General features: G+C 41.0%; 1 protein-coding gene and 1 pseudogene across 1 annotated transcript in view; one reads left to right on the top strand and one right to left on the bottom strand.

The window, feature by feature from the left end:
• Positions 1-1,731: 1,731 nt before the first annotated feature.
• LOC122432819 (cytochrome P450 3A28-like) overlaps positions 1,732-25,257 on the top strand; it is a 28,211-nt gene continuing 4,685 nt past the window's right edge. Inside the window, 10 exon segments of the mRNA XM_043455039.1 lie at positions 1,732-1,862; positions 5,119-5,212; positions 6,293-6,345; positions 8,584-8,683; positions 11,935-12,048; positions 12,500-12,588; positions 13,890-14,038; positions 17,346-17,473; positions 18,487-18,553; positions 22,279-22,439. Coding sequence (XP_043310974.1) covers positions 1,792-1,862; positions 5,119-5,212; positions 6,293-6,345; positions 8,584-8,683; positions 11,935-12,048; positions 12,500-12,588; positions 13,890-14,038; positions 17,346-17,473; positions 18,487-18,553; positions 22,279-22,439 — 1,026 coding nt within the window. The 5' untranslated portion in view covers positions 1,732-1,791.
• Positions 4,170-4,266, bottom strand: LOC122433649 (annotated as a pseudogene).

The raw sequence follows: 25,257 nt of genomic DNA, 5'->3' as shown, positions 1-25,257 counted from the left end.
AGGTATTGTATTTCCATTGGTAGCTACGGATTTCAACAGGGGCCTCCGGGAAAAAGTATGAACCAAAAGCTGATAAGCTATGATGGTAGAAACACCATGCTACATGACAAGATCCCATGGAGATCCAAAGGGCAGGTGCCATAGTTGGGACTTACTGCAATTTACCAGTGAGACATCCACCCAATCAGGCCAGTGTTGGGCATCCCTGGGGACTTTCAGGTCAGAGGGATGTAAAGTACTGGTGATAGTTGAGTATCACTTTCTCCAAAAGGACTGAAAATGAGAAAAGATGAAGGGAGAAGGAAATGTACAAACACAGGTGAAATGTTCTTTGTCTCTATTGAGTTTTAAGAACTTTTGAAGTTTTGTTTTTCATATAATTCAGAGCTTCTCAGGCCAAAGGGATATAGGATTTGATCAGAGTGAAGACAATGGACCAGAGTATATTTCAGACCCCCAGTCCTATTGTTTCTCCCATTAGAATGGGTGGGGTCACAGATGCCACTGACATCAATTCTAGCCCTCCTCTTTACTAACTCTTTGCTTCCCATTAATAATTTTCAGCCTAATCAATGAAAGGTAAGCAACTGCTCTGACAGTTGCCCTTTGCCCTGTAGAAAACCATCATATCATCTTTATGGACTCCTGTGCATCTATATGCCACATCCCTGGTGGATAAGGAGGTTGGAGGTCCACTTGGTCATTGGCTGCTTTCTCCACTTCACTCTCCTCATACCCATTGATCTTGGACTTGTGGCCTTTCCAGAGAGAAGGGGTCATTCTTTGGTCAGGAATCTGTAACTGCTGTACACTGAAGACCCTGAATCGATGCCATTGGTACAGCCATCATCACATGGTCCATGTCCTGCCGCTCTTTCTGGGGTCCTCTTGTCAACAGCATCCTGATGGATCCACCTGAATGTTCAGGGATGGAGGCCATGGCCGGCCAGCTCCTCTTGTTGGGTTACTGATCCTGGGAGATGATGTGGTCACCAAATAGCCACAGGGAACGGATACACAGAGGCCCAGGGTCCTTACTACACCAACTCAAGTCCACCAATCTTTCTGACTCTCACTCTGCAGAAAGCACTCTGCCACCAACCAGGGACACAGGGTGACTTTTACTCAGGCTGTAACCAAGGTCTCAATACGTTAAGGGGAGTAGATGTGGAAATCAACAGTGGTTCTGGAGAATATTAGAACTGTAATAGAATTGTGTGCAGGGGATACAGTTGCCCAGAAGAGGAAGTGGTTATTCCTGTTTAAGGAGGTTGGTTAGCAGAGTCTCAAAACCATGTTCTTTCTGAGTTGGAATTTGAAGGATGACTCGGTGCCTCATAGGGAAACAAGGGTATCAAGGTTGAGGAAGGTGTTTGAGTAAAGACATGTAGACCTAGCTTGTTTGAATGATCTCAAGTATTAAAATTGAGGCAGTTACAGAGATAGAATTTAGAGGATATTTATTGCTAGTGGTTTTATTTGAACTTTATTTGAGTTTTCCTAACCTTTGAACTTACTGATAACGCTGATTGAGTTGTTTTTGAATTCCCAGAGAACATGAACACAAGGGAGGTCAAGGGGTAATGTCCATGATGTTTTCCCAACTATCAAGGCTGCAGGTGGAGCCCAGGTATCCCTTCACTGGCTGCAGCTCCAGCTCCACCCACTCCCCAGCACATAAACATTTCATTGCTTCATTGGATCATCACAGAGCGTGAAAGGAAGCAAGTGAAGAGGAGCACATAGAGCTGAAAAGAAACTCAGAGAAGGGAATCCCAGAGGAGAGTGGCCATGGAGCTGATCCCAAGCTTTTCCGTGGAAACCTGGGTTCTCCTGGCTACCAGCCTGGTGCTCCTCTATGTGTGAGTAACTGTAAAGTCTGATCTCTGTAACCTTGGACTTGCGTGGTCATGAGGTCCCACTTTCCCTTTATGTTTTGAGGATTAGTTTATGGAGCGCAAGTAGCTTAAGCTATGGATGCTATAGACACCAATGGGGTTATTATGGATCTTAACTCAGTTCTGTTGAAGGAGCAAACAACCAACCCTCGCCCCCAGCCCTGGCAGTTACAGTTACAGTCTTCTGTAACTACAAAGACTCAGCCACAGCAGAGCAACTAAGCATTCACACAGAGAGTTTAGTGATTCTATTTGTTCCCAGGGATGATAGACTACTAATTTTCATGGACCCAGACTGATCAACCAGAATCTGCCAGGGGAAGATTTAAAGAAGCTAGTCCCTATGCAGTGGGGTACTCTCCCCTTCTCTAGTTCTGGGGATCCTGGAGACACAAAGTAACTTGGGATTTGTCTTCTTATCTTCACCTTCTTGGTCCAGTATCTGCTATAAGAAGAGTGTTGAAAGAATGGCCCCTGTGTCACACAAGGGGTTCTTGCTCCCTTCCTTCCCTCCCCAGATGGCATTTCCACAAGGCACCTGGTCACCCAGAGCTGGAGACTGATCACCCTTCGGATCAGCTCTTCCCCTTTTTCTATGCCCTCCCCATGGCACTCCTGCCAAGACTCAATTCCCTCAACCTGTACTATGCAGAACTACCTACCCCTAAGTGAGAGATCTTTAGTGGAGAGGAGACTTGGCAGAAACCCTGAAATTATATTCATTTCTTTCAGCTATTCCTCCCCTCTCTGAGAGCTTTAACATCAGCATAAATTTGAGAGTTTATGTAACACATTGAAAGTGTGGAAGGAAAATTGATTTGCTCTTGTTGTGATGGCAAAGGAAGGAACTGGGGTGGAAATAATTCATCACCCCCATTTTGAGAGTAAGTGTCCATACCTCCACCACCTGCCCTGGAGGACGGATCCAAACATCCAGGTGGGCTTGTCCAAGGTGCATCTGCTGCATCTTCAAGCACAGTTTCCTTCAGGCAATTTTTGGGTTTACTTATCACATTTATTTATTACCACATTATCCTATAAGATTTGGTGGATTTAAACAGAATATTTGGAACTTGTAAGACCTTAAATGGTAAACTTCACAGAAGAAATTAAACATTCTGGAACATTTTCTGTTTATTTATTCTGTGTTGCACAATACCTCTTTTTTCACTGCAGGAAAGTACCTGAAGTTTGGAAGGCCCACTTGTAGCTAAAAGTGCTTGGAGGGGAATGTTGGACCATTTATACACAGCACGTTTTTCAGTCATACCTTTCTAACTTGCCTCTACAGAGTTAGCCTGGGAGGCCTAGCAAACTTGAACATTAAAACCATTTTCAGCAACTTTTCCCCTCAACCGCCTCTTCTCCTCCACTCTGTCAGTTCTCAGAAACACCAGATTGAGGAGACCTGCAAGATTTCACAACCTTGGTTGTGAGATTCCACACAGGACATGTGAAGATGAGTTTCAGGTATACCAGTCATAGAAAGCAGCAGGCTTTATGGCTTTTTGAGAGCTGATGCACAGAGGAAGTAAACGAACTAATCTGTGATTGAGCATCTCAAAGCAAAACCACCCCCCAAAAAAAGAGTGTGCCTTGCACTAAGTTTACAGGTGAATGTCACAGGTTGGAAAATCAGCTACCATCTGAGTAAGAATGAAAGGAAGAAATGCATCCTTTGCTCACTGTTTCATTTATCCAGTCTATTCAGGGACCGTAAAGTCTATCACCCTTGTCTGTAGGGCATGTCCACCAAACTGCCTGACAAAAGAGACTTGAGTGTAGCTGAAAGTTGCTTATATTTCCATGATGCCAATGGAAATCTTGATAAATTTGTCCTTTTTCTTTTTAACAAGAGAGTAGGATTTATTGATGGGTATGAGTAAGGAGGGGACAGCACCAAGGCTCTGATGCGTGCAGGGCCTGTTGTTTATCCAGAGGGCCAGGATTAGGGATGTGTTTGACCTCACAGCCACCCTGGATGAACTGCTTTTCTGCCACCATATTTTCAGATTCATCTGTAGTAAACTTAGGAAAAAAACCCACTTCTTGGAGATATGGATCTTCCGATGACCAGTGAACTTGAATTTGGCCCTGCAGAGGGCCTCAGTCACATGTTCCTTGTTCTGCAGCTTGGTGTGGGTGGACACCATGACTCAGCCAATGTGGACTTTGGCCACTGTGCCCTGGGTCTTTCCAAAGACACGATGCATACCTGTCTGGAGCTTAGACTGGGGCCAGCATGTCAGTCATGAAATGCCCACTGGAAAAGTCTGGCTCCAAGGTCCCTTAGGGCAACCAGGCTGGTACACTACCAAGGACGCTGCTGTTTACAGCCATTGCACAAGGCACAGTTTGTATTTTACAGAAATAAGAACACTGTTATTCTCTAAGACTTGATTATGAAGATAGATTTAAGAAGAATTAAATCCTAAAGTCTGGTCAGGACATAGAAGGAAAGAAAAGCACAAAAATCTCCATGCAGATTTTAAGAACAATGTCACAATGGGCTCGCAGTAAGTGTTATGTTGTGGATTAATTTAAGCAAAATCTCATTATTGAAATGCATAAATTTCCACTTTCTACCTAGAATGAGTATCTCCAAATCATCTAAAAGTCAACTTACTAAATAAATATGAGTGAATTGCAGAATTGCAGCCTGAACCCCTTAGGACCACTCAAATTAGAAACATTTATCAAGTATTCACTCTAGGATTAGAACCATGAAGACTTCAACTGCTTTTAGCTAATCACCATTACCATTTCCCACTCCAGTACTCTTGCCTGGAAAATCCCATGGATGGAGGAGCCTGGTAGGCTGCAGTCCACGGGGTCACTAAGAGTCAGACAGGACTGAGCGACTTCACTTTCACTTCTCACTTTCATGCACTGGAGAAGGAAATGGCAACCCACTCCAGTGTTCTTGCCTGGAGAATCCCAGGGACGGGGGAGCCTGGTGGGCTGCCGTCTATGGGGTCGCAGAGTCGGACACGACTGAAGTGACTTAGCAGCAGCAGCAGCATTACCTTTTATGGGTTGCATAATTGTGGTGGGCAAGGATAAGATGAGTGAAGGTAACATCACTTTTGGAGTTGCTGATATTATTATCACGTACATGTTATCTCTCTAGTTTGACGATTCCAGTTCTCAGTCAGTGACTGACCAGCTCCAGGACTTATCCCACAGTTCCTGTGATCTGGCTTTCTACTTCACTTTATAGATATGGGACTTACTCATATGGACTTTTTAAGAAGTTGGGGATTCCTGGACCAAGACCTGTGCCCTAATTTGGAAGTACTCTGGATTACCACAAGGTACATGTTGCTTAAATTCCCTCTTTTGATTCTCGTGGTTGCAAACCTCAGCTGAGTTCCATAGTAACACTGTCCCTCCTCAGAAGGAAGTTCTGAGGCTTTGCACTTTCCAGAAGTGATATCATGTGCCCCACCTAGCATATGGCCAATTTTACCACACACCTCTCTTTTTAGCTGTTAGGATCCTCAGATTTTGTCTCAGTCAGATAGACAAGTTCTTCAGCTGATTCAGCAGAGCTCTGTCACACACTACTCTCTGCCTCAGATTTCCTTTCCTACAGACAAGAGGCTTGTTTCTCAGATACTGATTCTCTAAACAGAGGCCTTCATTGTCTCATTACTGCCTAAGAACTCTGGAACTTTTCTCCTTCTAAAAAAAGCAATGATTTATTTTCTATCTTTCCCAATGACTCCTTAGTAGATGTACTACATGCCCAGTGTTCATCACGGCAGAAACTTAATGACAGGAAGGTTGTTTTTTCGTTTTTGTTTTAGTCGCAGAAGGGAAAATTCAGGGCAGGTTGTTTAGGTGGTGTTGTCATCTTTGTAATTGAGACCTCTCCCCATCTTTTCTGTGTTAGCTGGAAAACTAGAAGGTGAGTCCACTTGTCATTTGTTCATTCACTCACTTATTTTCTCACTCAACACACATGCCTTAGAATTATTTAAATGTGCTGGACGAAAAAGGTTATTGGTGTCTTTAACTTGTAATTCTTCTAGAACTCTAGAGAGGGCTCATGAGATAAATGAAAAGTATGCTTAACTAGGAGATGCAAGTGTATACAGGCCACTTTAACTTTCCCTCAGCTTCAGTTTTCTCAGCAAAGACAAGGAGGTACTTAGTATTCACAGGCAAGTTAAGCAATTAGTATCTATAGTAGTTAGAGAAGATGCAAGAGCTATTTTGATTTCTGTTTCCAATATCCACTCTATTTCCTCTGAAATGTCTCTGAATAAGAACTTCCCTCCAATTACCCATGAAAATAGTAAGCCTGATTAAATGTTTCAAACATTCTTATCCCCAAAGAGGTAGGTTTCAATACATTTAGATTAATAATCAAATTTTGTTTCTTTTTGCAGGGTATTCAAGAATTTGACAATCAGTGTTTTAAAAAGTATGGGAAAATGTGGGGGTGAGTTTTCTGGAAGCTTCCATTGAATAACCTTGTTATAATGAGGCACCCCCTGTGGTATGGAGGACAGGCTCAGTCCAGAGCCTCTTGGGATGAAGTCATTTAGTTTAAAGCTTTTGGAGGTTTGTTCTGCCAGGAATCCCAGATGTCACCAGGTCCATAGGCTGAATCAGGTCTGGAGAATCACAGGTCATCACTTTTCTGCAGACTTTGAGGCCCAGGGACTCCTAGCATCACTTTCTGTCTAGTATTTCACTCTTCTCCCCTTTTCAATTTTCCTTTCTAATGTTACCTTTAATTGCATAATATGCATTTTTCCAGAACATTCTAATATATGTCCATAAAGGCATTTTATAACCCTTTTCCATAGGATTCACTTTTAATTGACAGACAAAATCTTTTATTTAAATTTTGGATTTAATATATTCTCTTGGCAAAAGAGCTGGAGGTCATAGGTAATAAGAATGGGAAACCGTTTCTGCTCATCTTTTTCCTTTCTGTATGAGTCTGGAGGATATTTTTGGTTTTGCTTTTAATTTTCAGCCAAGACATTCCAACAGAATTGCATTCAGTAATTGTTTTATCTAGTATTTCTCTCTGACTTTGAAGAGATATGGAGTTTACCTAAGCCAGACTGTGTCACATGGGTGCTTTAGGATCTGTTGGAGGTTTGGTGGGAGCAATAGGAGAGGTGTCATTGGTGCTTCTTTGCCAAAAGCAAGTTGGAGGAGGCCCTCCCTCTCCGGACCTCTTCATCTTCTCTGATCGGGTCCTCAGAAACCATAGGGCCCTACTGAGTTGCCATGACCCCGAAAGGTAATGTGATTGAATGGGAAGAATACATAGCACTGGATCTCCACTGGCCCAGCTCCAACTGCCCCTCCCACATTTACTACTTGTGAACTCTGGGTGGAGTCACTTTTTCATGGTAGATCCCAGTTCTCTCTTTAGAAAATTGTTTTCATGCTTGGATTTAAACGAGGACCACCTGGGAGAACTTGTTATACAGACTTTGACCCCCCTCATCAGTACACCAAATCAGTATGATGTGGGGTGGGGTCCAGGAATCTGAACTGTAACTGGTAGTGAAAGAAATACTAAGGCTGGAGTGACGTCATGAATATAAAAGGTCACCCAAAACACTAGCCCTTCTCCACCCAGGTGTTGTTTAAAAAGCATGATGGGAAGAAGGGAATCATCCAAGGTCAGTCAGGTGGAAGAGCAGATTAAGTGCCTCCTCAATCCCTCCTGTCACTGCTTCAGCACTGAATGCTCTTGACACCCACTTAGACCCTCTGGGTTTTAGAATGGTTTTTGGAAATGGGCAGAAAAAAGTGCAGTGGTTCTCAGCAATTTTTACATGTGATCACAAAACCATTTGAAATTCATCTGTGAAGTCAAAGGAGGAATAGGAGACTTGTAGAAAATTTTCCAATTTGTTCTAGCCATTGCAAATGATTGATAGTGAGGGGGAAATGCCAGAAGATAGTGTAAATAACTCAGAGTAAACCTCATGCCAGTGGCCCATTCCCATGAACAGGCATCCTGACAGTCAGGAGATCAGGCCAAATTGGGACATGTCGTATCTGAGGAGTCAGCTTTGTGTGATAGGTGGGTCAAACGTGGGCCTGTCGAGCTGCTGGTGGATGTCACCTACATGGAGCCTGAGGCCCACGGGACCCATGCAGAAGAATAAATATAAGTAATGAAAAGAAAATGTTTTCTTTTTTTTAATTAATTAAAAATTAATAATTTCCTTTAAACTATAACATAAGCAAATTTTAGAGAATAGAAAAATCTTTTACAATTCTATTATCATTTGTGGAGCATTCCAAATCTTTCTGTTTGCAGACAATTGTCACATATTTATGGTCAGTGTGTCTACAAGTTTCATGTGCCTTTTTCATGCTTTTGATATATCTTCAAAAATTAGTGGGTAGACTCTCCCTAATTAATTATTTTTTCATTCTTAGACAGTTTTCTTGGCTTATTTACTAAGCTAACTTCCTCACTGATACTGAAATATTTTAAACCTAGAAAAGTTATGAGAATAGTATAGGAAATACCCACGTACATAACACTTAGACCAAACAAATGTTCTAATGTTATTTCTAACCACAATTTCTAGGAGTAAGTATTACCTATAATAATATCAGAATGATAGTCTGGACTTACAGTGTGGCTCCAGCTGGGGAATCTATATCAGTAAATTTAATTAGATCTCCTTTCCTAACACAGGTTTTATGAAGGTCGACAACCTATGTTGGCTGTCACAGATCCAGATATAATCAAAACAGTACTAGTGAAAGAATGTTACTCTGTCTTCACAAACCGGAGGGTAAACATCCGTTTCTTTGAGTTTAAATTTTATTTGCTTATTAAATACTTATTCTGTAATAATTTTAAGTATACAAGATGGTGTCAAGGAAAAAAATACAGGAAGGTGCTATGTTCTATACCCTTCATCCTGTTTCCCTCAATGGTTAGTACTTGCATAATTATAGTACATCAGAGTAGGAAGTTGACACTGATACTATCCACAGTGCTTATGCAGATTTCATCAGTTTTATGTGAATTCATTTGATGTGAGGGAGGGTGTCTGTGTGTGTGTTGCTCTATGGAAATTTATCATAGAGGTAGATTTGTATAACCACCACCACAATAAATGTACAGAAACCTTCCGTCCCCATAAGCTCCCTCTGTGTGTATGTGGGTGCTCAGTTCTGTCTGACTCTGTGACCCATGGGCTGTAGGCCATGGAATAGAATCTTCCTGGCAGAAGTACTAGAGTGAGTTGCCATTTCCTCCTCCAGGGGTTCTTCCTGACCCAGCGATTGAACCCTCGTCTCATGTCTCCTGCATTGTCAGGCAGATTCTTTACCACTGTGCCACTTGAGAATCCCAAGGCTCTCTCTTTAACTATTCATTTATAGCCACAGTGAGTGGCTTGTCTTTTCCTCTTATCAGGGTCTTAGTAGAGCAAAAATTTTTATTTTCATGAGGTCAATTTATTCTTTTATTTATTTATTCTGTTTTTCTCTTTGTTTCAGTCTGCTGTTGTAACTGTTGCATTTTTTAGTTCATTTATCATTATACTCTAAAGTTTCAAATTTTCTACATTTTAAATTTAATATCTCTTTGGTGAACATCTTATTTCATTTTTGTACTTGGAAAATTTGGGTATATTGTTATCCTTTGGGCTTCCCAGGTGGCGCTAGTGATAAAGAACCTACCTGCCAATACAGGAGATATAAGAGGCAGGGGTTCAATCCCTGGCTTGGGAAGACCCCCTGGAGGAGAGCCTGGAAACCCACTCCAGTATTCTTCCCTAGAGAATCCCATGGACAGAGGAGCCTGGCGGGCTACAGTCTATAGGGTCTCAGAGAGTCAGACACGACCAAAGCCACTTAGCACACATAGCACACATGTTGTGTTTCCTATAGCTCTGAATTTCTTTAGGACAATTATTTTGAATTCCTTTTCAGGCAGTTCGTAGATGTTCATTTCTTTGGGATGACTTACTGGACAGTTATTATCTTCCTTTGGTCGTATCGTGTTTCCTTGATTCTTGGTGATCCCTTATCTTTCACTGGTGTCTATGTCTCTGGAGAAGGAGTTACTCTTTCTAGGCTTAATCAACTAAGTTTGATAAGGAAGAACTTTACTTGTGATGGAACACACTGAAGTGTGCTGAAGCCATCAGTCTAGTGGCATTGGGTGCCAAGTGTGGGGGGTGGAGTGGGGTGGGTCCAATTCCAAGGGAAAATGATTGGCTCTGGCAGCTGGGTCCAGAACACCACCAACTACATGATGTTTGACACCAATAGCTGTGGAGAGTCCGAGGTGGCTCTAGGGATGGTTGAGGTCTTCAGCAGCACACCCAAGTCCAGTGTTAAGGGACCAGGGCAAGCAGAGTGGTAGCCAGAATTGCGGGGCATGCTCATCTTGTGGGCTGACTACAAGCACGTGCCCAACATGAGGACTGCGGTCAGTGGCTGGGGCTGGGTCAAGTGTGGGCACAGAAGCAGCTTTGAGTTCTGGGCTGTCAGTGTGCACTCATGTGGCGGCAAGGAACAGCTACATGCATGCGTGGGATTGCCGGCCAGTGACAGGAGTCAAGACTGGCTCCAGGCACCTGAGCAGCTACTCACTTGTTGGTGTGTGTCCTGGATCTCAGGACGTCACTGTCTGGAGCAGCTCTGTTGGGGGCAGAGGGACAAGACAGGACTCAGGCAATTGGAGTCTGCTAATGTAGAACCTCGGGGAGTGATCAGCAGCAGAATTTTCAGGGGTCTTCAGTGACTGTGCTGACAGTTGGTTTCCTCATAGTAAAGGTTCGGGGGTGTTTTGCAGAGCAGGATACAGAGAACCCCAGTCACTCCTGCTGTGTGGTTGACATTGACAGCCCCTACCCTTCTTTCTTTGCTCCTAGTTGTCTCTGGGTGTCTCCGCTTTGCTAGTCTCTGGGTGGGGTGAATCCAAAGCAGGTCATTTGTGCAGTGTTCTGAAAGGCTAGGGAAACTAATAACTCACCCTGCGGTCCTCCTTCCAGTAAGGAGAACTGTTTCAGGCTGGAGAGGCTCCTCTGGGCACTGAGCAGTCTGGCCCAGAGGACAGGATGACTCAGGCAAAATGAAGCTATTTTCTTTACCAGTTTGTGGGTTATCCTCAAGTTTTTTCACTGCTATGTTGCTGAAGCTTCAGGACTCCTGAGGTCTCTTAGACCTGTTTTCATTTATTTTGCACTAATTGTTATTTGTGGGGTGAGAGAAACTGGAGTCTCCTCTGCCATCTTGGTGATATCACTCCAGATTTCATCATTAATGTGCTTTTAGCTATAGGATTTTCTTTTTGTAGATGCTCTTTATCATGTTGTGTAAGTTTTCTTCTCTACCTAGTTTGTGACTTTCTATCATGAATGGGTGTAGGAGGTGTCAATTTTAAAACAGAATATTTGGAATATGGAAAAATGTCTCAAGCAATGTCCCAAGCTGAGAAACAGAATTATATCTTTCCTTTATCTTCTATTCCTGGGGGGACAACAGAAGAAAAAAGTATTTTCATACAATTGTAACATTTCTTCAGAATAGCAAATAGATTTCTTATTTTTCATGTATTCCACTTTTATTTTTAAAAAGTCCTATATCAAGAAATGTTTTGAATCCACATGCTGTAGACATGTAAAGAAAGAGCTGGTCTGAGAAAACATACGTTTGTCAAAGCTATCAGCTCTCTGTCACTAGTTAGTTCCCTTGTACTCTGCACAGACCAGGAGGACGAACTAGGTCTTATTCCTGCCTATTCCCTTGGGAAAACCCTTTCTATACTACATGGGTCATTTGCACTTAATAGGATACTGAAATATGAAATTTGGAAACCACATCAAGTGGCTGGATGTCTCTCCTCCACACTCACAGAAATCTAGATATTTTGGATAAATATTTACTAAGCATATAGCATAGGGTCTGCTACTAAGTAGACAGTCACTAAATATTAGTTGAATAATTGGTCCTTATTTAAGAAATCTTCCACAACTGTTGAGACTTCTAAAACTTATACAGGGTAAATATGTTTTGCTTTTGACTCTAGGTTTTTGGTCCAATGGGAATTATGAAAAATGCCATCTCTCTGGCTTGGGATGAACAATGGAAGAGAATACGGACGTTGCTGTATCCAGCCTTCACCAGCGGAAAGCTCAAGGAGGTAAGAAAAGAAGAGGACTTTCAACTAGAAACTTAGGTGGTGCACTGGGAAGACCCAGAGGGATGGGATGGAGAGGGAAGCGGGAGGGGGGATCGGGATGGGGAACACATGTAAATCCATGGCTAATTCATGTCAATGTATGGCAAAAACCACTACAATATTGTAAAGTAATTAGCCTCCAACTAAGAAAAATAAATGGAAAAAAAATTTTAAAAAGAAACTTATGGAACGACTCTAGGGACAAGTAGAAACCGAGATCATAGTCTCTTTTCAAAGAGGAGTCTGCTGAGTTTGAGTTTCCTAATGTTTGTCTTTTATCTTTACATCCTAGAGAGACATTTTTAAGATTTTTATAAAATGTCAGTTACTACTCCATGCTTAGGAAAGCCAGGTCCTTCTAGGACTTGAGTCTCCACATTTAACTTCATGAGATGATATATTTTATGTCTAGATGTTCCCCATCATTGGCCAGTATGGAGATGTGTTGGTGAGGAACCTGAGGAAGGAAGCAGAGAAAGGCAATCCGGTCAACATGAAAGAGTAAGTAGGGGTGAGGCTGCTGGTCCTCTGAGCTCCACTGAGAACTTCTTGCTGCCTACCATGGAGTCAAATTCCAGCTGCGTGTCGATCTAGTGAACAGACAGAAGTAGGTCGTGTTACAAACCTAACGGGCCGCTCCAGAATGAGCGGTGTTTCATCAAAGAAAATCGGGCAGCCAGGAGAGAAAGTGTCTTTTGTGTACATGAGCCATAAAGAGCTTATCTTCTTAACTTGACTTTATGGATATTCCAGAAGACTAAAATAAATAGTTTTGAAAAGAGAACATTATCGTGCCAAAGTATTGAGTGTAGAGGGTGTGGAACAGTGGCAGAGGAAAGCTCTTGGTATATATTGGCAGGTAGTGCATTGGGCAGTAAATTTACAATATTGAACTTGAAACAACTTAAATCTCTTCACACTTTTCCAACAGAAAATACTAAACATTAATTCTTAATCACTATTTGTTCTTCTTTCATCCTCAAACGAGAGAAGGCCCTGTACAGGCTATGGGTGGAGTAACCATAGTTTTTGTTGTCTAAATTGAGATTTTTTTAAAAACTATGCTATAATAACAGATATAAAGGAAGACTGTCCCAGGGAAGCTGAGGACATACAATCAGTTAGCCATGGGATTCCCTAAGTCAATCTGAAAGGACTTTTGTTAAACTCAGAACATTTTTAGCTCTTATAGTTCACAGAAATGACTCTTCCCTCAGGGCAACCACAGACCACTGGAGTTGAGGAAGACAGGTTTTTCAGGAGCCTTAACAGGAGTGTAAGACAAGGAGGGATGATGTTCCTGGCAACTCAGAACAGGGCACTGCTGTTCTGTAATGTGCTAAAGGGGAATCAGCTCTGAGTACAGGTTTTATGGTGAAGCAAGACCCAGGTCAATGTCCCCTCTCTTGACTCCCCAGGAAACGTTGATTATTCCACAATTTGTCTTACTCAAACACAGTCCTTACACACTCATTATTGTCCATAGTCAAAACAGATTACTGTATTTACTGTCTGATTGTGTCTTTCTCTCTATGACAAGATCCCTGAATTCAGGGGGTAGGGGCCTTAGTGTCCCCATCTCCCTAACATAGGGCCAGCTGCATCACTCATACGTTATATACACCTCAGGAGTGAGTGATAGTAGCAGAGACTCTTCTATGATCCAGCAGGTGGTTCTGAGAGAGTGTGGCTCTTTTCCTGTCTGCCTGGGCATCAGATTTCACATGCATTTCCTGTTGCACATGTTGGACAAGGATAAAGAGATGTTGATTTTAACTGAACATGTTTTTCTCTCTACTAAGCATGTTTGGAGCCTACAGCATGGATGTGATTACTGGCACAGCATTTGGAGTGAACATTGATTCCCTCAACAACCCACACGATCCCTTTGTGGAATATAGCAAGAACCTCTTAAAATTTAGACCCTTCGATCCGCTCATTCTTTCAATAAGTATGTGAACTACTTTATTTCTTAATCTTTATTCCTTCTTTAGTCCCTCCTTTCCTGCCTCCCTCCCTTCCTGCCTCCCTCCCTTCCTTCTTTCAATCCTTCCTTCATCTTTCTTTTTTTAAATAATAGGTGTAATAAGATGCAATTCACATACCACATAATACACCAGTGTGAAATGTATAATTCACTCATTTTTACATCCTACTTATCCATCAACAAATGAAATGGACATGGAAGTTATATAGAACATTCAGCATACACAATTGAATATTATATCTGTATGTGTGTGTGTGTGTGTGTGTGTGTGTATTCACAGAATTGAATATTATTCAACCAGGAGAGGAAGAAAATCCTGCCATTTGCAACAAGGTGGAAGGACCTTGAGGGTATTATGGTATGTGAAATAAGTCAAACAGAGAAAGGTGAATACTTATATAGAATTAAATAAAAAAAAAAAAAACAACAGAAACCTGGGTCTTCCCTGGTAGTCCAGTGGTGAAGGATCTGCTTCAAGTGCAGGTAACGAGTTCAATCGCTGGTCGGGGAACTAAGGTCCCACATGCCAGAGAGAAAACTGAGCCCACGGCTGCAGCAGAAGCCCAGTCAGCCAACATTTGTTAAATAAATTAATTTTAAAAATCCAAAACTAAAAAACAAGAAGAAGAAAGCCAAACTCATATAAAAGCAAGATCAGATGTTTTTGTTGGGAGAGGAGTGGCTTGGATTGGTGGGAAATCGGATAAAGGTATTCAAAAGATGCAATTTTTCAGCAACAACATAAAAGTACTGGCAGTATAATGTACAATGTGAGTATACTTAACACTACTGTGATTTACTATATTTGGGATTTACTAAGAAAGTAGATCCTAAAGGTTCTCATCACAAGGGGGAAAAAAATTGTAACTATATCAGGTGAGGAATGTTAACTAAATTTATGGGGTTAATTTTAAAATACATGTTTGTTAAGTCATTAGTCATTATGCTGTGCCCAAATTAATACAGTGCTGTATCTCAACTATAACACGACACAGTTAAAAGAAAGGTTTTCAGTCCTCTCAGAGATATATGTACAACCATCACTACTGTCCATTTTTGTCAACTCTCAAGCCCTGTACCTATCACCTTCCACTCCCCTTTAGCTTCAAGCAATCCCTTGGGCTTCCCTGATGGCTCAGCTGGTGAAGAATCTGCCTGCAATGCGGGAGACCTGTTCAATCCCTGGGTTGGGAAGATCCTCTGGAGAAGGGAACAGCTACCTACTCCAGTAATCTGGCCTGGACAATTCCATGGACAATCCATGGGGCTGCAAAGGGTCGGACACAACTGAGCGACTTTCACTTTCTCAATCTATGTTCTGTCACTTCAAATTTGCTTATTTTAGACACTAGAGATGATGGAATCATATAATATGTGGTCTTTTGTGGCTGACTTCTTTCATTTATCATGAGTAATCTAAATTGTAACACCTATCAGTACTTCATTTCTTTGCATGCCAAATAGTATTTCATTATATGGACATTCTGCATTTTGTTTACCCATTCATCAGCTGATGAACATTTGGGTCATTCACTGTTAAGTATGGGGTTTGCTTAGTTTTTCGTAGACGACTCTCAACAAGTTGAGGAAATTCCCTTCTGTTCCAGTTTGTTGAGTATTTTTATCACAAGGGGGTGTTTGGTTTTGTCACATGCTTTTTATGCGTCTGTTAGATGATCGCATTGTTTTTTTAATTCCTTTTATGGTTTATTATGCAACTTGGCATTCCTGGGATAAACCCCACTTGGTCATGGTGTGTATCACTTTTTATGTGTTGCTAGATTCAGTTTCCTAGTATTTTGTTGAAGATTTGTGCATCCATGGGATAAAGTATGTTGGTCTGTACCTTCTTGTGCTATTTTTGTCTGGTTTTAGTATCAAACTCATACACTTTGGAAGTGCTCCAATGTCTTCTATTTTTCGGAAGAGTTTGTTTAAAAATGGGGCTAATCCTCTAAATATTTGGTAGTATTCACCAATGAAACCACCTCTACCTGAACTTTTCTTCGCCAAGCTGTGGGCTGTTTCTTGATAACTAACTCAAACTTTGTACATTTTAATAGGTATATCAGACTGTCTGTTTCTTTTTGGATCACTTTCTGCAGTTTGTGTCTTTCTGAGAATCTGTCCATTTTATCTAAATGATCTAATTTATTGTCATACTGTTGTTCCTAGATTACTTTTTTATTGAAGTAAAGTTGATTTACAATGTTGCATTAGTTTCAAATGTACAGCCAAGTAATTCAGCTATGTACATACAAACACATATTCTTTTCCAAGTTCTTCTCCAATATAGGTTATTATACGATACTGAGTACACAAAGATTTCTTTATAGTCCCTGTACTTTTTAAAATGTCATTTGTAATCTCTCTTCTTTTATTTTCAGTGCTAGCCATTTGAGTATTTTCTCTTTTTTCTTGGCCAATGTAGCTAAAAAAATCTTTCAAAGCATCAACTTTTGGTTTCACTGATTTTATCCACTGTTTTTTAATCTTCTATTCATTATAGTTTCTTCACTTCTCTTTACCATTTTCTGCCTTCTACTTACTTTAAGTTTTGTTTGTGCTTCTCCTTTCAGAGTGTGAAGGTGGAAATTTAGGTTCTTGATTTAGGATCTTTGTTCTTTTAATATCTAAACATACAGCTACAAATATCTCCCTGAACACTGTTTTTGCTACATCCCATTAGATTTGATATAGTGTGTCTTCATTTGTAGTCATTTAAAAGTAATTTTTGATTGCTCTTTTTATGTCTTCTACAATCCATTGGTTATTTAGGAGTGTGTTATTTAATTTCCATGTATTTGTATATCTCTTAATTGTCTTTCTATTATTGATTTCTAATTCTATTCCATTGTGGTAGAAAGACACACACTGTATTATTTTGATCATGACTATTTTTTTTAAACTGCACAATTCACTGAAGTAACAGATTTTGGTCTGGTTTATCCAAAGAGATGCTAGTCCAAGAATTAGAGGCCATGAGGTGCCAGAATGTAATCCTGTCCTTTGGTCAGTCCAGAGATGCAGAGGGAACCACTGATCTCACTGCTATAGTGATGGTCCCTAGATGTGGACTTGGCCTTGATCAGTCCTTGACTTGGAAGTCTGAGCAAAGGTCTAGAGGCAATGAGTCATGATTGAGTATCCTGGTGGTTTTACTCTTTTGACTGGTAGAGCAAATTATATTTGCTAAAGGTAAACTATATTTGCTAAATGCAAAGTAAAATTTGCATTTTCACCAAGCTTCCTTTTATCTTTTTCCCTGCAGTATTATTTCCATTCCTCAACCCAGTTTTTGAAATATTAAACATTACTCTGTTTCCGAAAAGTACTGTGGACTTTTTCACAAAATCTGTAAAGAAGATTAAAGAAAGTCGCCTCACAGATAAACAAACGGTAAAGTCCAGTGGCAGTGACGAGCGGGTGTTCACTTTTTGATAATTTATTGAGCTGTATACATATGATTTGTATACATCTTTGCATTTTTGAAAGATAGGTAGAAAAACTATAGAGTATAGAATAGGATGGTTCTAAAATGTGGGGGGCAATGGAAGAGGAAAAGGATGGGGAAGAAAATAAGATTATGAGCCAGGAGAGCAGTTTAAATACAGTGAAAAGCATGCTAATTAGTATATGAGGGATAAAGGTTACTGATTAAAGATAATTTTACTGATATTTCACCACATATTAGCTTGGTAAAGAGTTACTTCAATGCCAAGCCTCATATTTTATAGGTTGTCTGATGAGAGACTCTATCAGATGCCTGATGCATTGTAGTCTTTTAAAAAGTTGAGCCCTGTCATAGTCTGAAGTGAGCAGAAGTCTTCTCTGGCCAATGAAGCCACAAGTGCATTAACCCCGTTTGGCCTTCATGAGGCCATGAGGCCAGTGCAAGGTTGTCCACAGATTAGGAGAGATGGGCTGGTTACCCAGGATGTCGCTGAAGAACGTGTAGAGTCCTGCGAGGGTCAAGACTTTGTAGATGCTTCTGCAAAATCTGCTAGTGACCTATGCAATGTGAGGGAGTTAATCTGTGTGTCCATTCATTAAGAGTTAAAGTTGAAGGGGATAAAAGGATTGAAGTCATGGACCTATTCCTGAGCAAACAGGTGTGACAGGAGAGAGCAGATCTGGTTAAGAAACTGTTTCAAAAGTCAAAGAAACCAAAGATCAGAGAGAGTGAAGACAAAAAAGCAGTTGGAAGTGATGGCTGGGTTTCTCTCAGGGAAGCATCATGGTCTCTAAGATTTGTAGGTGGGTGGTTTTGTTCACTGAGGACTCAGGCAATATTAGTTAGACTCTTGCTCTTTAAGGGGCCATATTCTCAGGAAAGAAGTTAAATATACACTCCTGATTTATTTCTATCTTCACAAGTAATTTCTAAAATTGATTTCTCTTTCTCTTTCCAGAATCGAGTGGATTTACTTCAGCTAATGATTAACTCTCAGAATTCCAAAGAAATTGACACCCATAAAGGTAACTGCGAAGAGCTTCACAGGGGCCACTGTGGGAAGACGCATGGGTAGCGTGCGGTTCTCAAAATGTGCGGGAAGTTCTCCAGGCATGTGAGAATTTCTGCCAAATTGAAGAAAGACACTTGTGCAGAAAGAGTAGGCTGTGGTACTTCCTGGAAGTTTTCAGGCACAACTTTGTTCAGAGCTCAAAAGGGCCAAGTATAACAAGGATGTCATGCCCAGAAGTGAATCATGGTCAGTGGATCACCTACACCTGAACCTCTGGGGAGCTTTGTTCTAATATAAATTCTCAGGCTCCTCCAGATCCACATTGCCCCACTGTTGGTGACCTTAACTTGGAACTCTTGGTTAAGGTTGTGTTTACGAGTTTACTCTACTCTAGAGATTATTTTTTCCCTTCTTTGTGACAGAAGCCTTTGAGACTGGGAATACACTGTTTCTCTTCAAATTGTCACCTACTTATTTTATCATTCATGGATGGTTTCTGACTAAAACCATCATTACCATGATGGTTATAACATGATGACTTTCTGATCCCATCATTCTTCTGTACTTACGATGTTCCACGTAAATGTACAACATTTACGATGTTGATGTTCTTTTGTTGGGAAGCTCTCCATTCTCTCTTGTTGGCTTACTTGTTCATTTATATTTATATAGCATGATCTCATGTACTCTCTTACATCACTTTTCATTTTGATTCTCAAATTTTTTCTGGTTTGTCCACTGGAGCTTTTTCAAGTAGATCTTATATTCTTTTTTCTTTTCTCCTTTCTTCACTTTAAATCTTTTTTTTTAATGGACTATTTTTAGAATAGTTATTTTATAAGAAAAATGAGTGCTAAGTATAGAGATTTCCAATATACATCCTGGCCCAACTACACACAATCTTCCCCCTACTATCAAAAGACCACACCAGAGTGGTGCATTTGTTACAATCAATGAACCTACGTTAATACATCATTATCATCCAAAGTGTATAGTTGACCTTAGGGTTCATTCTTAGTGTTATACATTCCATGGGTTTTGACAAATGTGTAAGGATGCACCATTAGCACATACAGAGTTTCCACTGTCCTTTAAACTATCTTTTTCTAAGAACTTCCTCACTTTCTGGTGTAAGACAATCCAGATTTCTCTTACCCCTGGGTAGCCCTGGAATCAGCTGTTTTTTTTAAAGGCGCTCAGGTTCCCTTTATTAAGAAATGGTATTTAGAAATCCCAATCTAGGATCTTAGGAATGCTCATTGCCTCTAGGGTTTCTTTGCTTCTAGATCTTTCCAGTGGACAAAGCTAAGAACATAAAATATATTTATACAAGACAGTAAACGTAAGTATTTCCATATCTACCCATAATAAGTGGTGTACACAAATTCTCTCTTTCCAAAAAGAAAGCCCTGATGACTAGTTTATTCCATGACAAGGTTACTCCCACGTGTTTAATTTTAAGCTACCAATCGTCTGACAACCATGTCACAAAATTCTTGAATTTTAAAAAATTTGTTCTGGAGCAAGAATGATCTGACACCAGCACACCACTATAAATATATCTAAAACTGTGTTTAAATCTACTTCAATCTATAATATCTATCTAGATATGTAAGTACATGGTCCAATACATCTTTCTGAGATGAAGGAATATTCTGTGTCCACATTGTTCAATATAGTAACCACCCGACATATGTGGCTATTAAGCAGTTAACATGTAGTTAGTGCCATTTAAGTATAGTATTTAATTTTGATTAAAATTTAAATAGCCACATATTAGTACAGCTTTAAACTTTTTTGAGTATCATGGGGTTTATGCTCCCTGGGGAAAAGAATTTGATAGTTGAATTTACCCACAGTAGAATCACAGAAATCATCATGGGGAAATCAGAATCTTGTAGATCTCTCTTCCACTCATTCTGTATTGTTTTTATTGTGAATCGCTTGGCTGGGGCAGGTACCACGTTGACTTGAGTGCTCTAAGTAACAAATGTCCTACTTCAGTCCCATCAAATAGCTGAGAGACTGACCATGCTTGGTCTCTCAGGAGAAATTGAAGAGACCTATTTATAATTACAAGGTTTTTTTGCTGAGCATAAAGGAGAGTAAACAATGGGCATGTACGGAGGAAGATGACCTTCAGGCCAGGATTGAATCAGCATTGCTAATTCCACTCCCTGGACCTCATTTTTCTCAGGTGCTACTGAACAATGTCCTTCCACAAATACATCCTTCCTTCTGGTATTTTAATGCCATTGATTAGACTAGGCTTGCTCACAACTCTAGCTTTTAGTCAGTCTCTGTGCCTATCTGAGATCATCCAGAGAAGACATGTGCCTCAGGTCTTCTGTTGCCTGATGCCTGTCAATTGTATAATCCCTGCTTCTTAGCCCACACTAATCACCACATCTTATGAAAGGTCAGACTCTGATTCCATTGTTCTAGTTTGGAATTGAGTCTCTGATATTCTAATAAGTTCCCAGATGTTGGTGATGCTGCTGGTCCACGAGCACACTTTGAGTAGAAAGAGCCTTCTGTTGTTCTCTTACGTTCCTACAAGCATGTTTAGATAAAAGATCGTTTAATTTCTCCCGTAATGTGGCCTTACCCTTGTACAATCTATCAAAGAATCAAGTTATACTTTAACTAGAGTAATTTAAATTATTCTGAAAGAGAATATGGCCCCATATTACTTAGACTTAAAGTGCTTTTAAGGTTTCTCCAAGGGACATACTAATTACACCATGTTTGTCAGATAAAAATGCTGTCTCTTAAAATTATCGAACTGTGTTGCTGGGGAGGCAGCACAGTCAAGATCAGGGAGCCAAGAATAGTATTAGTCCAGTGCAGTCGTTCAGTCGTGTCCAACTCTCTGCAACCCCATGGACTGCAGCGTGCCAGGCTTCCCTGTCCATCACCACTCCCAGAGTTTGCTCAAACTCATGTCCACTGAGTCAGTGATGCCATCCAACCATTTCATCCTCTGTCGTCCCCTTCTCTTCCTGCCTTCAATCTTTCCCAGGATCAGGGTCTTTTCCAATGAGTTAGTTCTTTGCATCAGGTGGCCAAAGTATTGGAGCTTCAGCGTCACCATCAGTCCTGTCAATGAATATTCAGGACTGATTTCATTTAGGATTGACTGATTTGATCTCCTTGCAGTCCAAGCGACTCTCAAGAGTCTTCTCCAACACCACAGTTCAAAAGCATCAATTCTTTGGCATTTAGCTTTCTTAATGGTCACATCCAACTCTCACATCCACACATGAATACTGGAAAAACCAAGCTTTGACTATATGGACCTTTGTCAACAAAGTGATATCTCTGTTTTTAACATGCTATCTAAGTTTGTCATAGGTTTTCTGCCAAGGAACAAGTGTCTTTTAATTTCATGGCTCCAGTTACCATCTGCAGAAATTATGAACAGTGAGAAAATTGGATTAAAACAATTTCTGCTTTTTTCTTGTTTTTTTTTATGTATTTACTTATTTTTAATTAGAGAATAATTGCTTTACAATATTGTTGGGTTCTGCCATACAACAACATGAATCAGCCATAGGTATACATATTTCCCCTCCCTTGGAAGACTGAGAATACAAAACACTCTCAGTTTGACTCTAATTGCTTTTATATTTTCCCCACAGGGATTTGGCGGTTTCATTTGATTTCTCATCATCTAAACTGTGATGTTTTATATTGATGTGTTTTATATAATATAAAATGTCTCTTGTCTCCTTGTAGCTCTGTCTGACATAGAACTCGTGGCCCAAAGTATTATCTTTATTTTTGGTGGCTATGAGACCACTAGCAGTATTCTTTCCTTCATTATATATGAATTGACCACTCACCCTGATGTCCAGCAGAAACTGCAGGAGGAAATTGATGCAACTTTCCCCAATAAGGTGAGTGATGATACCCGGAGAGAGAGGAGGAAGGTGAAGCCTTAGCAAGAATGCCTTCTTGCTGTTTCTTGAACGTATTTGCAGAAAGCATAATCCTCAAATCTTTTACCTGTGCTATTTAAGAAGGATCTAGGTGTACAAAACAAAGGGGAAACATAGATAATGCACTGCACACACGGGAATGTAGGTACTGTGGAAAAAATGCTGGTGTTGGCATATCACATATTGCTGTATGCCATGTGAAAAATCACAGAATCTTGGTGGAATCTAACAGTAAACGTCTGCTGCTGTAGTGTCTGCATGAATGCGTGCTTCGGGCTAAGTCGCTTCAGTCATGTCCGACTCTTTGCCACCCTGTGGACTGTGGGCCGCCAGGCTCCTCTCTCCATGGGATTCTCCAGGCAAGAATACTGGAGTAGGTTGCCATGCCCTCCTCCAGATCTTCCTGACTCAGGGATCGATCCTGTGTCTCCTGCGGCTCCTGCATGGCAGGCAGATTCTTTACCATGATGGCTGGACTTGCTGTGGTCTGAGTGTTGCCTGATCTAGGCTGGCCATGGCTGACTAGCTGGGCTGACTCAGCTCCACACATATTCTACACATGTCTCATGTTCCACATGTCGGCAGCTCAGGGCAATGGTAGGTGTCAAGAAGCCCAATCTTGTGGGTGACTTTCACATAGGCTGCTAACACCGCACTAGCCAGCTTTCCACTGATTCAAGGTGAGCCACCTACGCAACCTGAATGAGAACGGGAGGGTATCACAGAGTTAGATGCAAGATAAGGATAGATCGTAGCACCTACCTAAATTACAGGTGATGTGTTTTCTCTGGTAAATCTTATTTTGGGATTATTTTGGTGCAATAAGATGAAAAAGTCACTAAGAGACAGAGAGTAGTTAAAGCATTGTGTTCTCCTCTTTTTATAATAATACTTTTAATAACAACACCACTATTGGCTAATATTTACTTCTCACTATCTATGTCTATCTAAGCACTTTCCACTGATGAATGAATCTAACCTTCATAAAATTCAGTCTCAGTCAGGAGAGTCTAGGTTATGCCTCAGTAACAGATTAGCCTAAAAACCTCAGGGGCTCTCATAGCAAAGGTTTACTTCTAACCCACATCTACACATCCAACATGGGTTGTTAGTGGAGGAATGAGCACAAGATTCTGCTCCACAGAGTCCCGTGCGGATTCTGGCTGAGGCTCCACTTTCTTATAACTGCCTTATCTGAAACATTCTTTTTATCTGGGGAATGAGAACCTGAGAGTTACTCACTGACTTTTCAAATATTGTGTCTCTAAACTGACATAACCAGCTCAGTTCACAGCCCATTGGCAAAGCTGGTTTCCCATAACTTCAGATGGGCTGGGAAATATGGGGCCTACATGGATGCTGGGTGAGCAGTGAGTGTCTCTGCCACACAAACCTCTGCAGGGTCAGCTCCCTCTGTCCCCATGTATCATATGAGAAACCTGAGCTACAGGGAGATGAAATACTTCCAGACACTAGTCGTGTACCTGGTGGTGATCAAGTCAAGCTGTGATCCAGGGTGTTGGCTCCTGAGCCACTCTTATCCTCCACAATGTTGCCCCTTAAATATAACCCCATGTGACAGCCACATACCCTCACTAGTCTTAGTTCAGTTCAGTTCAGCCACTCAATCGTGTCCAACTCTTTGTGACCCCATGAACTGCAGCACGCCATGCCTCCCTGTCCATCACCAACTCCCAGAGTTTACTCAAACTCATGTCCATTGAGTCAGTGATGCCATCCAACCATCTCATCCTCTGTTGTCCCCTTCTCCTCCCACCCTCAATCTTTCCCAGCATCAGGGTCTTTTCAAATAAGTCAGCTCTTCGCGTCAGGTAGCCAAAGTATTGGAGTTTCAGCTTCAACATCAGTCCTTCCAATGAACACCCAGGACTGATCTCCTTTAGTATGGACTGGTTGGATCTCCTTGCAGTCCAAGGGACTCTCAAGAGCTTCCCCAACACCACAGTTCAAAAGCATCAAGACTTCGGCACTCAGCTTTCTTTATAGTCCAACTCTCACATCTATGCATGACTACTGGAAAAACCATAGCCTTGGCTAGACGGACCTTTGTTGACAAAGTAATGTCTCTGCTTTTTAATATGCTGTCTAGGTTGGTCATAACTTTCCTTCCAATGAGTCAACATATTTTAATTTCATGGCTTCAATCACTATCTGCCCAAAAACATAAAGTCAGCCACTGTTTCCCCATCTATTTGCCATGAAGTGATGGGACCGGATGCCATGATCTTAGGTTTCTGCAGATATCTGAAAAAACTGGAGTTCTTTGTGGTATGAGGAGAGCTGGCCCCTGGAGCTGGAGTGGCTTGTTTAGACCTTCAAACCTTCTGGTCACACCTGAAGGGACAGTAGAGGACTCTTCCAGCAACAGAGGGTGGAATTGAGGGTTCTGATTCTCTTGTAACTTCCTCTAGAACTGAAACTGTGTTGCTGGTAACACTCTGTCCTACTCTTCATTTGTGGGTTTGGTTTAGAAAGGAATTCATTTCTCCCCAAATTATTTACAGAGTTTTCATTTAATGTAGTATTTCCAAACTGTATACCTATAATGAAAAGAATGAGCAATCAGGAGCCTTCAACTGAGAGCCTTCATGTTGAATAGGGGATTTGCTCTTTTACACATTCTCTTCACTTGGTACTTACATGTGGCCTCACTTTCAAAAAGAAACAGTGATTTTGGCCTATTTCACTTAAGAATAAGGGTTTTAGTCTATTGCTCACATTTGTTCTCCTGAGAAAGAAATACACTGCATGATAA

This window comes from Cervus canadensis, chromosome 32 (genome assembly GCF_019320065.1).
Source record: "Cervus canadensis isolate Bull #8, Minnesota chromosome 32, ASM1932006v1, whole genome shotgun sequence".
NCBI lineage: Eukaryota > Metazoa > Chordata > Mammalia > Artiodactyla > Cervidae > Cervus > Cervus canadensis.
This window is presented reverse-complemented; position numbering and strand designations above follow the sequence as displayed.